At 43.4% G+C, this 16,840-nt stretch overlaps 1 protein-coding gene and 1 long non-coding RNA gene across 6 annotated transcripts in view; one reads left to right on the top strand and one right to left on the bottom strand.

Annotated features, from left to right (window-relative positions):
- Window positions 1-4,300: 4,300 nt before the first annotated feature.
- LOC136995300 (uncharacterized) lies at window positions 4,301-14,870 on the bottom strand. Its single transcript, XR_010886857.1, has 3 exons — window positions 14,617-14,870; window positions 11,480-11,559; window positions 4,301-4,697 (listed from the first exon to the last, which is right to left on the bottom strand). It is a non-coding gene; the product is annotated as an uncharacterized lncRNA (long non-coding RNA).
- A 205-nt stretch (window positions 14,871-15,075) lies between these two features.
- The window catches only part of AP3B1 (adaptor related protein complex 3 subunit beta 1), a 159,085-nt gene continuing 157,320 nt past the window's right edge, over window positions 15,076-16,840 (top strand). For 2 of the 5 annotated variants that reach the window (XM_067316246.1, XM_067316247.1), the window contains exon 1: window positions 15,080-15,259. In XM_067316246.1, coding sequence (XP_067172347.1) covers window positions 15,129-15,259 — 131 coding nt within the window. In that variant the 5' untranslated portion in view covers window positions 15,080-15,128. Of the gene's footprint in view, window positions 15,260-16,840 lie in introns of all 5 variants that reach the window. The other 3 variants (XM_067316249.1, XM_067316248.1, XM_067316245.1) reach the window with 3 other exon arrangements.

Genomic DNA, 16,840 nt, shown 5'->3' with positions numbered 1-16,840 from the left:
GGTCGGGGGGCCGTGGCCAGGCAGGGGCAAGGCCGTGCAGAGCTGGAGCCCAGCACCGCTGCAGCTTCACAGGGCAGGGACTGACAGCCCCAGGGTGGGCTGAGATGGGGGTCTGGGGCTGGGTGGGGAAGGGGAGGCCTGGGGGTGGGCAGGGACAGGGAGAGCTGAGGGTGCCTGTGGGGCTCGAGCAGAATAGGGGATTGCAGACTCTCCCCACTCACTCAGGCACCAGGGAATTCTGCTGCACTGCAAAGAGTCTCAGCTCTTACTTGTGCTCAGAGCAGTGTCTACCTCTGTGTGACGGAGAAACCTGTGGTCGTTCCTGACTGTTATCATAATATGTGAATGAATTTAATGGTCGGATCTTTACTTCTGCATACTACTGCATACATGTAAAATACCTTTCAAAAAGGTTGATTTCTAATGCAACTAGATTAGAGGTCAAAGCTAAGTTTACTTCAAAAATCTCAAAGTAACACTAGATGCAAAACAAGTGCCTGATGAATGTAAACTTTTATTTTGCCATTTGAAGGCTTAGAATCTGCATTTACTTTATATGGGTAGAAATGATTAAATTATATCAGAATCTTTAGAGAATCAGACTTGGTGTCTCCAACATTTGTGTAGTGTCAAACCTTGCTCTTCTGTGGAGAATGGAATGTTTTTCTCTTTTGTTACTTGTTCCCCTTTTCTAACCCTTTTTCTAAAACTGTTTTGTAGGTAATTTTCTTTCTGACTTCCCATTTCCCATTCCATGCAACTTTCAACCTACTTTTTCCCTTTATTGGTGTATAAGAGCTTTTCACATACCACTTCCATGTCACAGTCTTAATTATAAGAACATAAGAAAGGCTGTAGTGGGTCAGAACAACAGGTCATCTCTCAGTCTTGTTCTCCAACAGTGGCCATAAGGAAATCCCTAGGGAAAAGTAAGAGCCATGCAAAAATATATAATACTTTTGAGAACTCTCCCAAACTTTCTCAGTGATGGGCATCAAATTTTCTCTGCCTTTCTGTCATATGGGAATTTGAGTGACACTCAGAAAAACTAACAATAGTCAAACAATGTACAGAAAGAAATCAAGAACAGTATTGATGAAAGTCTAAAGGATGGGAGAAAGGAAGAAGGGATGTCCTTCAGGCAGTCAAACTTTTGAGTCCCTATGTAGCCTAAAGTTTAGAACTACTGCTGTTTCTTGAAGTTCTTTTCCATTTAGAAATATTTTGTTGGTGTGCTCTGTTCCAGTGTTTTTAACTGCCTACCCCTTAAAATGAAAGTGCCTGAATTTAGACACTTTTATTCATTAGCAGATGCTTGAATAAAAGTAGCCTACTTTTAAAGGTACTAATTCTGCTTAAATTATTTTTTGCTGGAAAGCTTTAAGTCATCATCTTGTCTGAAAATCAACCATTTAAAAAACTATACTGGCAAAATGTGGATAAGAGACAGAAAGCCATCAATCATCAGAAGAAACAAGTTTGAATGGGAGCCTGAGACAATACATGCAGAAAGTGGACTTCTAGGGCTCCAGATTTGCTGAAAAAGCAGCTTGGAAACTGTGCGGGAGGAAACTGCTATCTGCTTTTTGTCTCTCTGTTTTCAGGGAATAGGACTTTATGTACAAAGCTGCATCAAAGAAATACTTTTCTCAAGGCAGAAAGAAGACTGTTTGGTATCAAGGGTGAAGTCTCTGGTGCTTTCATCTTCTTCCCCGCTTCCCTCCAGCCCCACATTTAAGTAAATGTGTGCATGGGTGGGGTAGTGTTCTCCACTGCTCTGTGTTATCTTCTGCGCCAGAAGCAAAGCCCACTACGCAAAGCTCTGCTGAGGAGAACCAGACGCAGACCACCCTGACCACTGCGTAGGTGTGGTATTCCCTGCTGTCCCATTCCATTCCTTATCCCACTCACATGCTCCTAGTATCCGGACTAGTCTGCCAGGTTCCTCTATGCTGCTTGCTCAGTTTTGCAGTTTCAGAATAGCTGACACTCCTTTTGTGTGTCCCTGAAGAGTTGCTCCTTTTGTACAACACTAGCTGTTATTTTGACTTTGCTTATACCATCAACTTCTTCTAACAAAAAGAAGCATGAAAAGCCCTGAATATTGGGTAACAACTCAGACCAAACCTCAACCTTTCCCTGCTGAACACCCGGTAAAAGGAGGTAATAAAAATACAGCTGTCCTCTTTCACTAGCATTTCATGAACTAGTCAATAGTGATAAAAACAAGGAAGAAATGCAGACATCAAAGGCCATAGAAGCAAAATTGTCTGATAAGAACAGTGTCAGAAGGTTTACATGACTTATTGGCAAATCTTTAAACACTTTGTCAAGGTTTGAAAGGAAATCTATTATATTAGGTTCTCTGCTCTTAGTTGCTAGCTGCTTGACTGATCTTCTTTTGAGTATTATTCATATCTACAAAGATACTAATTCATTTCCAAAGAAGAAAGCCTTTCTTCTTTGAGTCCAAGTTCAGTTATGGAACAAAGAGGTATAAAAGATGAAATAGAATTTTTTTTCTCTTTAAGAGTATCATCTTATTTTGTGTGTTTCTTTTATAGGAAAACAAATGACTAGGATAATCTGGAATCTAGAAACAAAAATCTGGATCTCAGTTTACTGTTACAGAGGAAAAAGAATTTCTGCATAAGTTACATTGGCAGTTTTGACTGAAGCAGTGAGAAGAAGAGGTGAATTCCATTGTGGAGCACTGAATCTAATAACTCTGGAGCACAGAACGGTTACAAATCGAAGGAGTAGACAACCAAACAAGCAGCAACCTGGTGTACTTGAGAGCAGACCAGAAGGGTCGTCATAGATATAACATCTCAAGCACATCTTACAGATAATCATAATAGCTCTATAAACATTTAACATTTTTAAAGACTCATCACAGGGGTTTGGCAGAAGTGTATACACATTTACTTTCATGACTTCAAAGACCAAATGGAGAACGAGACCTGAGGGGATAAATAAAACTGAGAACAAAGGATCTTTCCGTGTTTCTTTCAAATAAAACAGGAAGCCTCACTGAAGTTTCAACTTTTGTGAGCAGTATGGGATTTAAACTGACTTGGCTTATATGTGGCATTCTTCAACTAAAGATCTGGTAGAAAGGTGTGTTCCCATTTCTTAGAAGAAGAACTGGGAAACAGAGAAGTGGTATAACTTTAATTCTCTTTCTACTAGACTACATGTCTTTGGTAGAAGTTGAACCATACTGTTAGATAATATATGTGCTTAACTTTTTCATTACCCGCATTGAAATTCCCAGTTATAGTGTGTGGACTGTTGGTGCCCCACAGAGCACTTTTGCGTAGCTTGTACAAAGTTGGCTTGTCACTTGCAGTTTCTCATTTTCAGCTGCTGAGCTGTATTATAGGACAGCTGGGTTTCCACACCTTTACATAGCTGCAACAGCCATAGTGAACTAAAATATATCAAGCAGGAATAGTTGCACCTGCTTAGACCAAAGGCCCATCTAGCTCCAAATACTTTATACAAGTGTGACTAGATTACAGATTCTTATGGAAGAGTATCAGAGCAAGGAAGAAGTATATAATTATACTTCCCTGTGATAAACTTGTGGTTCAGGGACTTCCTGAGCCAGAGATGATATCTTTGTATTTAATAACCTTTTCTTCCATGAATTTGTCTTGTTCTTTGAACTTGTGTACACTTTTGGCATCAACAGTATCCCATAGCAAATATTAAAATCCACATTCTAGTTTTGTGTTGTATTAAAAAAAATTCTTTTGTTTTGGACCTACAATCTGCCAATTTCATTTGAATCCTCCTAGTCGTCTTAGCAGATGAGGAAATGATTCATTTTCTCTGCGGTTCATGATTTTATAGATCTCTATCAATTTTCTCTTTTACAGCCTGAAGCATTCAAGTCTATTCAGTTTTTTTCTCATATGTAAGTTGTTCTTTATCTTGATCTTTCTTGCCATCATCTCTGTATCATTTCAATTTTGTTACGTACTTCAGGATATTGGCACCAGGACTGACTACAAATTGCCTGTATTTAAATGCAGCCTACATTATAAAAAAAAGTTTGTGAGTCCACATGCAAAATAACTTTAGTAATAAAGAGTTTATACATATACACCATATTTCCTTTATTTTAGTCTTTGAAATAAATGTGAGAAATCTAATTTTCTTCACATAATTTTTAAGGATTTTCCTTCTTCAGAGTATATGAAAAAATGCCACGTTACAGTGATTAGCAGCACTAGAAGTAGCACTAGATGAACTGAACAAATCAGAAAAAAAAAAGAATAGATATCAGAGATACACTCTAGAGTGAAACAGAATTTCCACTTAAATCCTTCTTACTTCGGGCTTCCTACAAATTTTTTAAAGAAACAACAAACATATCCTTGTCTGAGAGATCATAGTTCATTACAGGAAAAAACTTTGTGTTTTAATTAACTGTGGAAGTGAGCTCCTTTAGGATCACAATCTGTAGGTTGCTGAGAAACCCTTACCTCATTCCAAGACAAACCAGAGAGATTGTTCAACAAGAAGTTTGGAGTTTCAGGTTATGAATGGTCACTATTCTGAGGTGACGGCAAGGGGACTCTGTGACATCTGTGATGAGAAAGGCTGATCTTTTTTTTGTTTGTCTGAAATTACCATCTGTGCATCCAGTGTTATTTCCAAGACAAATCTTCAACTTCCTCATTCTTGATCTGCCAGGAAAACAATTTATTGGCCCTTTCACCCCTTTCATATACAAGTGCACTTGAGTGTAGCAATTGCTTGCAGACCTGATTCTCAGCCAGTTCATTATGTTCTTTCCAGAAACCATTTATAAATTATCACACATTAAAAAGAATTTTGGTAGGATAAGTAGTTTAAGTGTTTCACCTTAGGAAAATGTGAGCAGTAACCATTTCTTGGCAATGTGCTTTTTTTTTCTCACTTTGTTACTTCTCCAGTAACAGACTTCCTAGGTTTCTCCCCCAGATTTTATAACATCTGTGTAAGAACCTCATCTTCTGCAGTCTCTACCATCTAAAAGAGCTGTAGTGTTTTTCTGAGCCTTCATGCCTCCTCTTTGCTCATACTTATTTATAAAAATAATTTTCTACTTTTCTTTATTGCTTTATTCCAAGCTCCACTTTATATTTTATTTTTACATTATGGGTATTAATTTACAATCTGAATAGTTTGTGTACTCAGATTGTACAGAAACACTAGAAAAGAAGTTAAATCTCCTTGGATAGGGACTTTTCTGTTGCATGCCATCCTTTCTCACCCTGTGGAATAGGATACATGCTGAGCATAGCAGGATTATGAAGGTGGTATGTTTGAAGGATGTTGTGCTCCAGCAGTCCAGACAGTGGAAAGTATTTGGATGCTATATTCATTCAACACAGATAAGATGTGTTGTAGGTCTGTAGTTACAGACTGCTGTAATATATACCAGGACTGGTGCTTAACTGACCCCACGATAAGGAAGTCACAGTGTGTTTACCTCTAGCCTTCTCCCTACTTATGAAGCAGTTGTTCAAAATTGCCTAATTTCTCTTTTTATTGTTGTGTATATTGTAATTGCTGTTTACTCAGCAGTAAACTGAATTTAAAACTCAAGAACTGAATAGAAGTTCTTTAGGACAGAGGCATGTTTCTGTACCTTATTGAAAGATAGAGACTTACACTCCATGGAGTTCTAATTATCCTATCATTCCTTCTATGAATATTTGGCAGCTAATTTCTGCCAAATAATTCACTTGCAGTGCTAGTAGAGAGCAAACACAAACACAAAGGTGAATTAGTTGTTCTAGTACAGTTTGAAGATAAAACATGGAGGATGTCCAGGTAAAGAAGAAATGAGTAGGCTGAAGTCCTTAGTGAGTACAGCTTGATTTTTGTTTTAAAACGCAGGACCTAGTAAGACCTATTTCCAATGATCAAGGCATGTATTTCAAAGTGAGCCTAACTCAGTGGAGCTTCTAGATAATGGCTAGGAGAAAGCACAATAAAGAAAAGAAGATATGTTATAATAAATCATCAACCATGCTTATATATGTCCTTATTAAAGCTTTTAGTCTTTCCAGACTAACATAAAAAATACTTTTAAACAAATCTGCTAGCTTACAAACTTTAACTAACAAACTATGAAATACTGGGATGGACAGAAAAAAATGTATTTTAGTTTGTCAGTTAAGGCAAACCCCTAACAAAGTCTGGAGTTGACCTCAACCTAATAACATTGTCCAGCTAAACATGTTAGAATATAATTATTTATGCAGACACAAAGTTTTTAAAAGATATTTAAGTTGCATTACTTAAAGCAGTAAAAGAAGATATTTTATTCTAACTTATCTAGAGCCTATGTTTGTCTAGATTAGGAAAAGCAGAAGATAAATTGGAAAACACATGTCTGTAGTTGAAATAAATTAATCTACTGTCCTTTTTACAGCAATAGATCTAGGGGAAAACCTAGACTTGACATTAACAAGGTGAATCAAGAGAGAAGCCGTAACTTGTAACTGCATTACTGCATCGGACTTTCCAAGTTAACGACTGGCTGCGCCGCTGGTGTTGGCAACAGGGTTTTGGTTTCTACGACCATGGGACCCTGTTTGAAGATCGACAACTGATGGCGAGAGATGGGATCCACCTCACGAGGCGGGGCACGCGTGTCTTTGCCAACAGGTTGGCCAACCTGGTAAGGAGGGCTTTAAACTAGGAAAGATGGGGGAAGGGGAGAGTTATAGTGCCAGGGTAGTTGGCAAAAGACAGCTCAAGTTGAGACGCCTCCAGCAGGTGAATGCAGCCAGGGAAGTGCGCGTGGGATGTGGCTATGAAGGATCCTCTTTTACCCCTCCTGGGAAACCTGCATGCTTGATCACCTTTCTGAAATGCCTGTACACCAACGCACGCAGCATGGGGAATAAACAGGAAGAACTAGAGATCTGTGTGTGGTCGCAGGGCCATGATCTCATTGCCATTACAAAGACACGGTGGGATAGCTCGCATGACTGGAGTGCTGTCATGGATGGCTACGTGCTTTTTAGGAAAGACAGGCCAGGAAAGCGAGGTGGTGGAGTTGCTCTTTATGTGAGAGAGCAACTGGAATGTATTGAGCTGTGCCTAGGGGAGGATGAAGAGCGAGTCGAGAGCTTATGGGTAAGGATTAAAGGGCAGGCTAGCATGGGGGACACTGTTGTGGGTGTTTATTACAGGCCACCTGATCAGGAAGAAGAAGTCAATGAGGCCTTCTACAGACAGCTGGAAGTAGCCTCACAATCACAGGCCCTGGTTCTCATGGGGGACTTCAACCACCCTGATATCTGCTGGAAAGACAACACAGCTAGGCTCAAACAGTCCCGGAGGTTCCTGCAGAGCATTGATGATAACTTCTTGACACAGGTGGTGGAGGAGCCAACAAGGAGAGGTGTGCTGCTGGACCTCGTACTAACAAACAAAGAAGGACCGGTGGAAGATGTGATGGTCGGGGGCAGCCTTGGCTGCAGTGACCATGAGATGGCGGAGTTCAGGATCCTGCGAGGAGGAGGCAGGGCACCAAGTAGGATCGCAACCCTGGAGTTTAGGAGAGCAAACTTTAGCCTCTTCAGGGAGCTACTTGGAGGAATCCCATGGGTTAGGGCCCTAGAAGGAAGGGGCGTTCAAGAGAGCTGGTTAATATTCAAGCATCACTTCCTCCAAGCTCAAGATCGGTGCATCCCTATGAGTAGGAAGTCAAGCAAAGGGGGCAGTAGACCTGCATGGATAAGCAAGGAGCTCCTGGCAAAACTCAGCCAGAAGAAGGAAGTCTACAGAAAGTGGAAAGGGGGACAGGCCACTTGGGAGGAATATAGGAACATTGTCAGAATATGCGGGGATACGACGAGGAAGGCTAAGGCCCGTTTGGAATTAAATCTGGCTAGAGATGTTAAAGACAACAAGAAGGAAGACTAGGGAAAATGTGGGGCCTTTGCTGAATGGGGTGGGTGCCCTGGTGACAAAGGATGCAGAGAAGGCAGAGTTACTGAATGCTGCCTTTGCTTCAGTCTTTACTGCTCAGGCCAGCCCTCAGGAACCCCAGACCCTGGAGGCAAGAGAGAAAGTCTGGAGAAAGGAAGACTTTCTCTTGGTTGAGGAGGATCGGGTTAGAGATCATTTAAGCAAACTTGACACCCACAAATCCATGGGCCCCGATGAGATGCACCCACGAGTGCTGAGGGAGCTGGCGGACGTTATTGCTAAGCCACTCTCCATCATCTTTGAAAAGTCATGGAGAACAGGAGAGGTGCCTGAAGACTGGAAGAAAGCCAATGTCACTCCAGTCTTCAAAAAGGGCAAGAAGGAGGACCCAGGGAACTACAGGCCAGTCAGCCTCACCTGCATCCCTGGAAAGGTGATGGAGCAGCTCATCCTGGAGGCCATCTCCAAGCATGTGGAGGACAAGAAGATGATCAGGAGTAGTCAGCATGGCTTCACCAAGGGGAAATCATGCCTAACCAATCTGATAGCCTTCTATGATGGAATGACTGGCTGGGTAGATGAGGGGAGAGCAGTGGATGTTGTCTACCTTGACTTCAGCATGGCTTTTGACACTGTCTCCCATAACATCCTCATAGACAAGTTCAGGAAGTGTGGGCTAGATGAGTGGACAGTGAGGTGGATTGAGAAATGGCTGAATGGCAGAGCTCAGAGGGTTGTGATCAGCGGTGCAGAGTCTAGTTGGAGGCCTGTAGCTGGCGGTGTCCCCCAGGGGTCAGTACTGGGTCCAGTCTTGTTCAACTTCTTTATCAATGACCTGGATGAAGGGACAGAGTGCACCCTCAGCAAGTTTGCTGACGATACAAAACTGGGAGGAGTGGCTGATACGCCAGAGGGCTGTGCTGCCATTCAAAGAGACTTGGACAGGCTGGAGAGGTGGGCAGAGAGGAACCTCATGAAGTTCAACAAAGGCAAGTGCAGGGTCCTGCACCTGGGGAGGAATAACCCCATGCACCAGTACAGGTTGGGGGTTGACCTGCTGGAAAGCAGCTCTGCGGAGAAGGACCTGGGAGTGCTGGTGGACACCAAGTTAAGCATGAGGCAGCAATGTGCCCTTGTGGCCAAGAAGGCCAATGGTATCCTGGGGTGCATCAGGAAGAGTGTTGCCAGCAGGTCGAGGGAGGTGATTCTCCCCCTCTACTCAGCCCTGGGGAGGCCACATCTGGAGTACTGCGTCCAGTTCTGGGCTCCCCAGTACAAGAGGGATGTGGCACTACTGGAGCAAGTCCAGCAAAGGGCTACAAAGATGATTAGGGAACTGGAACATCTCTCTTATGAGGAAAGGCTGAGAGAGCTGGGCCTGTTTAGCTTGGAGAAGAGAAGGCTGAGAGGAGACCTTATCAACGTGTACAAGTATCTGAAGGGAGGGTGTCGAGAGGATGGGACCAGACTCTTTTCAGTGGTGCCGAGCGACAGGACGCGAGGCAACGGGCACAAACTGAAACACAGACACTTCCATCTGAACATGAGGAAAAACTTTTTCACTGTGAGGGTGACAGAGCACTGGAACAGGTTGCCCCGAGAGGTGGTGGAGTCTCCTTCTCTGGAGATATTCAAAACCCACCTGGATGCAATCCTGTGCAATGTGCTCTAGGTGACCCTGCTTGAGCAGGGGGGTTGGACTAGATGATCTCCAGAGGTCCCTTCCAACCTCAGCGATTCTGTGATTCTGTGATTCTGTGAAGTTAAGCATGAGCCAGCAATGTGCCCTTGTGGCCAAGAAGGCCAATGGCATCCTGGGGTGCATCAGGAAGAGTGTTGCCAGCAGGTCGAGGGAGGTGATTCTCCCCCTCTACTCAGCCCTGGGGAGGCCACATCTGGAGTACTGCGTCCAGTTCTGGGCTCCCCAGTACAAGAGGGATGTGGCACTACTGGAGCAAGTCCAGCAAAGGGCTACAAAGATGATTAGGGGACTGGAACATCTCTCTTATGAGGAAAGGCTGAGAGAGCTTGGCCTGTTTAGCTTGGAGAAGAGAAGACTGAGAGGAGATCTTATCAACGTGTACAAGTATCTGAAGGGAGGGTGTCAAGAGGATGGGACCAGACTCTTTTCGGTGGTGCCCAGCGACAGGACGTGAGGCAACGGGCACAAACTGAAACACAGACACTTCCATCTGAACATGAGGAAAAACTTCTTCGCTGTGAGGGTGACAGCACACTGGAACAGGTTGCCCCGAGAGGTTGTGGAGTCTCCTTCTCTGGAGATATTCAAAACCCACCTGGACGCGATCCTGTGCAACGTGCTCTAGGTGACCCTGCTTGAGCAGGGGGGGTTGGACTAGATGATCTCCAGAGGTCCCTTCCAACCTCAACCATTCTGTGATTCTGTGATTCTGTGATTAGAATGGAAGTTGTGGTTATCTGGGACATTTGTATGAATCCCGCAACACCATGAACTACTTTTTCTAGTCAAGATAAGTTCTCTGAGATACAAGATATTTTTTAGCTCTATAGGAGTATTTTTAGATCGGGATACTGTACAATAAACATAACAGCAGATTTGAACATGGAATTGAACATTTACAATGTTTTGAATGTAATCTTAATCTTTTTAATTTCAAGATACTCTCTACCTAAAAGTAAGATCTAATTTTATATATATAAGAAAGTTATAATTCTAGTAATAATTATTTTGCATGTTTATGCTTGAATAAATTACTAAGAACTCATGTAATTCAAGAATCGTATTCTTTCTCAAGAATTCTGTCTTGTGTTCTGTTTTTTTCCTTTTGCTTTGTACTTCTCCTCTATTTCTCATTCACCAAAATTTTCATAACCATTAGAAGGAACATTAATTGATGGAGCCAGAAGGCACATATGGTCTAATCTTATCATTCATATAAGTTGTAGGAAAAAAAGAGAATTTGTGGCCTGCAGGTTTCAGTGTTGCATGTGTGAAATGCTCCTGTGGATAATATGGTAGCCAGCTCTCATAAGAAGGGATGGAGAACAGGTACTTTTGAAAGGGCAATGGTCCACTTTCATTACAGTCCCAAATCTACATTCAGTTGGAGAGAGGTAGATCAAAGATTTTTTCAAACCCACTGATTTTCTTACCTGCATAATAGCTTTCCCAAACTAATTTGGACTACTAGCTGCTGAGTTCATACATCATGCTGAAAAACACTTCTAAAGACAACCTATTATTCCAGGTTAGGGAAAAAGCTCTCAGTGTTTAATTTTAAACTAACTGATTATACATCATATTTAAAAATTATTACAAAATTAAAAATATTAATATTCAGAAGTTTGTATCATATCTTTACTTTTCTTTCATCAATGGCATTAATATTTACTAAAAATGTAAACAGTCAAAAGAGATATATCAGAATATTCTGATATAGTAAATATATCTGAAAATATCAGTAGTATAGAAAATATCAGCAAAGTATTTAACATCTTAGCATTTCTGTCATACACAGCTTGAGTTCCTTTAAAAAATGAGCTACTTTACATTTACCTTTCTCAGTATGATGAACAGTATATTAATAATCTGATCCACAAGAGGGCACCAGACAAGAATATGGCAGCCCAGTTCAGCTGAAAAACAAAATGGACATTAATTTATTTGGTAAAAAACATTGCAAAATAGCTTCTGTAAATGCTTCAGAAAGCTGAGAAAAGTCAACTGTGCTGAATAACTTAAAATTTTTTCCATAAAATGCATACTTATATACAATATGTGAGTTTTGATGAAAATGCATGTGTATTTACCCATATAAACACATTTTCCATTCCATAGAATATAGGGAGGTAAAGTTCCGTGCAATTAATTTTTAAAAGTAATGCCTATGCATAAGGCATTACCTAGTTGTTTACATCCATGAATGGAAGATTAAGAAACTATGTAATTTACCATTTATTATCAGTTATGTATCAGTTATGAAGATAGTACAATAGAAATGAATCATGGTGGTAAAATGGTTTCAAAAAGAAATATGCTGAGTGGAAAATTGAGACGCAAAAGCCTCGATTGTTCCCTGTTTTAAACCTTGTGTACTTTTTTATCCTGTGCAATAACCAGAAATACAGAATACTGTAATGAATTAATGTAAATGGAGAATTTTTATTCAGTAGCATTTTGCCATTCATAATTCAGTAATTTTGAACTAATTTTGTACAGGTATAAATGCAATGTGCTCATACTTCACAGTGATCTTGAAGAGTTAATATAGCCAGCAGAACACTATTCAAGGAACTGCTGCGGCATTTTCAGGCTAAAACTACATAGCAGGAACTGATAGCAAGAGTTTATACTCCTCCTGATATGACTGTTCAAAGATACTTCATAAATCTTCATACAATATTTGCTTTCTCTTCTCCGTTTCAAGGCCCTTCCCAGCTCTGCTTTCCTGTTATTATCTACTTGTCTTTTTGTATCACAGTCCTATGATCGTTCGCCTCAACAGCCCATTTGTCTGTTTTTCCCCATGTTTGCATTCCCACAAATTTTCCCCAAACAATCTACAATCTACTGTTCTCTTTTCCTATTAATCCTTCCTCTGAAATTACTCTTAAACTGTTCTATGTAATAATAAGAGGAGAATTAGTTGGTTATACTTAAGGCGTTTCTTGTTGCCAGCAATGAATACATGTATTTTACAGATTTGTACAAATGAGCAAGCAGTTTAAACCCTCTTGTTTCAGAGAACAGGCAGTCTCAAAAGGAATTAGAATAGATCTTAAAGACTATGGGCTTGACCTAGTATAGCAAGTCAACTCTTCCTGCACTGTATGTGCCTTATACACAAACAAAAGATGTAAGTCAGGGACCCCTTCATATATGCATAACTATGTTTGGGAACAAAGTTCAAGTGCTTGCACAATTAGATTTCAAAGTAATATATGGTTGGAAGAAATGAGTTGGAGGCAATTTCAAAAGGCTGCTGGTATGAATTCTCAGATTCCTATGCAGACCATAGCAATATTTTAAAGATTTTGGAGCAGAGAAGTAACTGTCCTTTTTCCTCTGGCTCTGACCAAAAGCTCCAGCAGTGCAGTCTGTTCTGTTATTTGATCCTTCAAAAATCAGCAGCTAGGATTCTGTCTGATCTTGGATGATTGAGAGGTCTGCCTCAAGTCAAGAATCACATCATGGGAAGAGTATCAACAATTACTGCGACAGTCTGAGGTAGTTACAATGAGGAGATATTTATGTCGACAGGGAAGGAAGAGTAAGTGGCTGTTACTATAAATAGCGTTAAGTGGCTGTACAAAAAATAATAAGTCTAAAGAACCAATGTGCAAAATGGTGACAGTCAAAGAAATTCAGGCTGTGACTGGAAGTCAACAGTGGCTCTTCCTACTCCAAGCCATGGCTTTTGAGGAAGACTGTATTACAAAGAAGAAAAAACTGTGAGTTATCATAAAATGAAACTGAAATGTTGGTATCCACAGAAGGCAAAGACTGAGGCAGTAGGAAAGGTTAACTTCTTCCCTTGCAGCACCAGGAGCTATTCTTCTGATACCTGGAGATGTCTTAGGTGACATCTTCTCTTACAGTTGCTTCACTCACTTCATAAATAATGCATTGGCAACTCCTTTTATCAAGTTTATTTCTTAGCAATGACTCAGTTTTGATCAGAAATTACAAGCTGGCGAAGGACAAGCAATTCAAAAAAGCTGTTTAAAAATACTATGACAAACCACTTTCCCCCTTTTTTTTCTCTGCAAGATAAAAAGTATTGATTGTGAACTGTAACCTTTTGGAAATGAGTTCAGTTCTCAGGATGAAAAGGATGGACTACATTAATATAAGTTATGTCAGCAGATAGACAGAAAGGCATTTTAATGAACACGGATTATTCCTTAAAACACTGGGAAAAATGAGCTTATAAAAAGAAATGAGCTTACAAAAATAAATTAAGAGAAACTTTCCTCATACAACATCTGACTATCCTTTTACATTGCCTGGCCTCTCACATTCAAGTTGCTGTCGGTAATGTAGGCTACACCACCATTGCTTTAACGGTGAGTTTTCTTAACACTGGAAACAGCATCATCTCTCTGTCAGACTATAATATCCTGTGAGTGTTTCTCTCTCGTTTTCATTTTTACTGGTCCTTACGTGTGGTGGAATTCAGATTGCTCATCGGATTTGGCTTTTAGTAACTTCTTGAACATTCAACAACTCTGATGAAAGCTGTTGTGCATTACCTAGAAACAATCCTGCAGCGAAGTCAGCAAAAAGTACTCACATTTACTGACAAACCAGTTAGTTTGTAATACGGATTACTAGAAACAACGGACGAGCCGATAAGGGCTATACTTCAAATTTTCCTTGTGAACGAGGCACAGCTCACTCCAGGCCCGCGGAAGTCACGCCGGCGTTGGCGGTGGAGGACGGTGAATCAGTAGATTTCGACAGCCCGGGCCGTTTGTTCCCAAAGCTGCGATACGGGGCCCCGGCAGGGTCAGCTTTCGTTTGCAAGTCCGTGAACGGCAGGCGAGAAAACGGCTGTGCTCAGGGGGCCCCGGAGGGCTGGGAGCAGTGCGGGCTTGCGGCAGCGACGCGTCCCGAAGCTGCCGCGGAGGATCTGTGTTTGAGACTTTTTAAATTCTTTTCTCTCCCCAAGCGCACCGGGGACCGGTCCTCACCTCACGGCACGCCAGGCCTCTGGAGCTCCTGCGCCAGCCAGACCGCCGCAGCCGAGCGCACTGAGGGCGGACGGAGCAACAGCTTCTCCCGGCGCTCCCCCTCGAGAGGCGCCAGGCGAGGCTGGGCACCCTGGGGCCCCTCGCTCGGCCCGGCCCGGCCCGGCCCGGCCCGGCGGGTGGGAGGGAGGACAGCGGGGGCGCGGTGAGAGGAGCGGCTGGAAACAGCCCCGCAGCGGCCTAGGCCTGCGCTTCCCCCGCCGCCCGCCAGGAGCCGTTAGCAGGCGGCAGGCGGGGGGGGGGGGCGCCAACGGCCGGACCGCGGCCTCGAGCCCTCCGCGGGCCGCGTTGCCGTAGCAACGGCAGCGCCGCGGGACGGGGACAGTTCCGCTCCGGCCGCTCGGCCCCGCCTCCCGGCATGTGACCCGCCCCGCCCCGCCGCGCTGGCGCGCGCACGCCGCTTCCGGGAGGGGCCGGGGGCGCCGCGGCGGCAAGTTTCGCGGGGCGGCGGCGGCATGGCCGGGAACGGCCTCAGCTACAGCGAGCAGGGCGGGGAGGCGGCGCTGGAGCTGGCGCAGGAGGCGGCGCCCACCACGGCGCCCTCCGCGCCCGCGGCCTTCGGGCTCTTCAGCAGCGACACCAAGAAGTAAGGGGGCGGGCCGGGCCGGGCCGGCGGCGGCGCGGGGGAGGGGGCCGGGGCGGTGGCGGCGGCGGCGGCGGCGGCGGCCCGGGAGGTGCCGTCCCTCGGGGGCGGCGGGGACCGGCCCGGGCGCCGTGGGCAGGCGGGGAGGAGGCTTGAGGGGGTGCGGGACTGGCGTGACCCTGCCCTCAGGCGCCGAGGAGCGGCGGCGCCGCGCGGGGCCGTTGCGCGGCTGCTGCGCGGGGCGGCGCCGCGAGGTGCGTGGCGATAAAGCAGCGCCCCCGGGGCCCGGTTTTTTAGCCCTCCGTCACTTCGTGGAAAAGTTCAGTTGCTGATGTTTTAGGTGCTCACAGTGGAATGAAGAATAATCTCAAAGTTGTTATATTAAAAAAAAAAAGCTGCCTATAGTTTTTCATCTCTTTTGGTGACTAACTGCGCTGACGTTCGTTTCCTTTTGCCCTCAAATCGGCCTTTTACAAAGGTGCTAAGAAGCGTAAGTGGAAGTTGTAGCTGGAAAGGCTGATCGCAGTTAGGTGGCCAGCTTAAAGTGGGAGGGTGTTGCTAGTTTAGTGCGTTGATCTGAAATCAAAATGAGGAAATGAAAAAAACAGTGTAAATGACAGGGCCAGAGAGCCTGGAACTCCTTAACGGGAAACTGAATTGGAGAGACAAAAAATGTGGAAGGATCAAGAGGTTTACTAAGCCAGAAGGGTATCCTACAACAAATTGGAAATCTTTTCTTACAGCAACTGATGAGAAGAACCATAAACTAAGGTCTTGTTTACATTAGAAAATCAATCATTTGTTCTTCAGTTTGATTGCTCTGCGCAAAGAGAGCATCTGTGCTTAGAAACCTCGACTGGTGTGGTTGTTTTTACGCCACCAAAGTAACGTCACAACAAGGTGCGACTGCTGTCATTTTGATGCTTAGTGCTGTGAGATAGTAGCTGATTGGCCTCCTCAGTTTGCCAAAAGAGTCACATTTCTGTTTCCCTGCTATTACACTACATCCTTTGCTTTTTCTTTCTCTTCCAGTTAAAATTTTTGCTGATCTGACATCCTCTCCTGACTTGTGCTTTATAGCTGATCTATGCTGTTTGCACCCTTCTTCTCTTGTCCCCTCCTATGGAAACAACTTTCTGCCTTTTTTTTTTTTTTCCAAACTCTGCTCTGCTTCTGCTTTTCCACAGAGGGAAGTACCCCAATCATGGCCATAATTCTATAAGTAATTTGTTTCATTCTAAATTTCAGACTTTTTTGCAGGTTAAATGTTTCAATCTACATTTTTCTGGATGGAGGAGCAAAAGTGAGTGATTTTTTTACCTGAAACTGTCCAGTGGTCTGGGTGAATAAAACTCTGGTCTCCTGAGGCTTTTTGTACACATGTACATGTATGATCGTCTTTGAACATGGAAAAAACAGAGTAGCTGAGAAGACTGTGATATGTGTGTGTGCCTTATTAATCACCCCTCCAGGCTTGCCCTTCAAATTGGGGGAGAGAAGTTCTTGTAAAGCAAGGGCTTGAGAGGGAAGCAGGCTTTGATCTGCCTGGTCTTTGCAGCTGCCAAACAAAGATTTTTTTGAAAT

This window comes from Apteryx mantelli, chromosome Z, assembly GCF_036417845.1.
Source record: "Apteryx mantelli isolate bAptMan1 chromosome Z, bAptMan1.hap1, whole genome shotgun sequence".
Taxonomy (NCBI): Eukaryota; Metazoa; Chordata; class Aves; order Apterygiformes; family Apterygidae; genus Apteryx; species Apteryx mantelli.
This window is presented reverse-complemented; position numbering and strand designations above follow the sequence as displayed.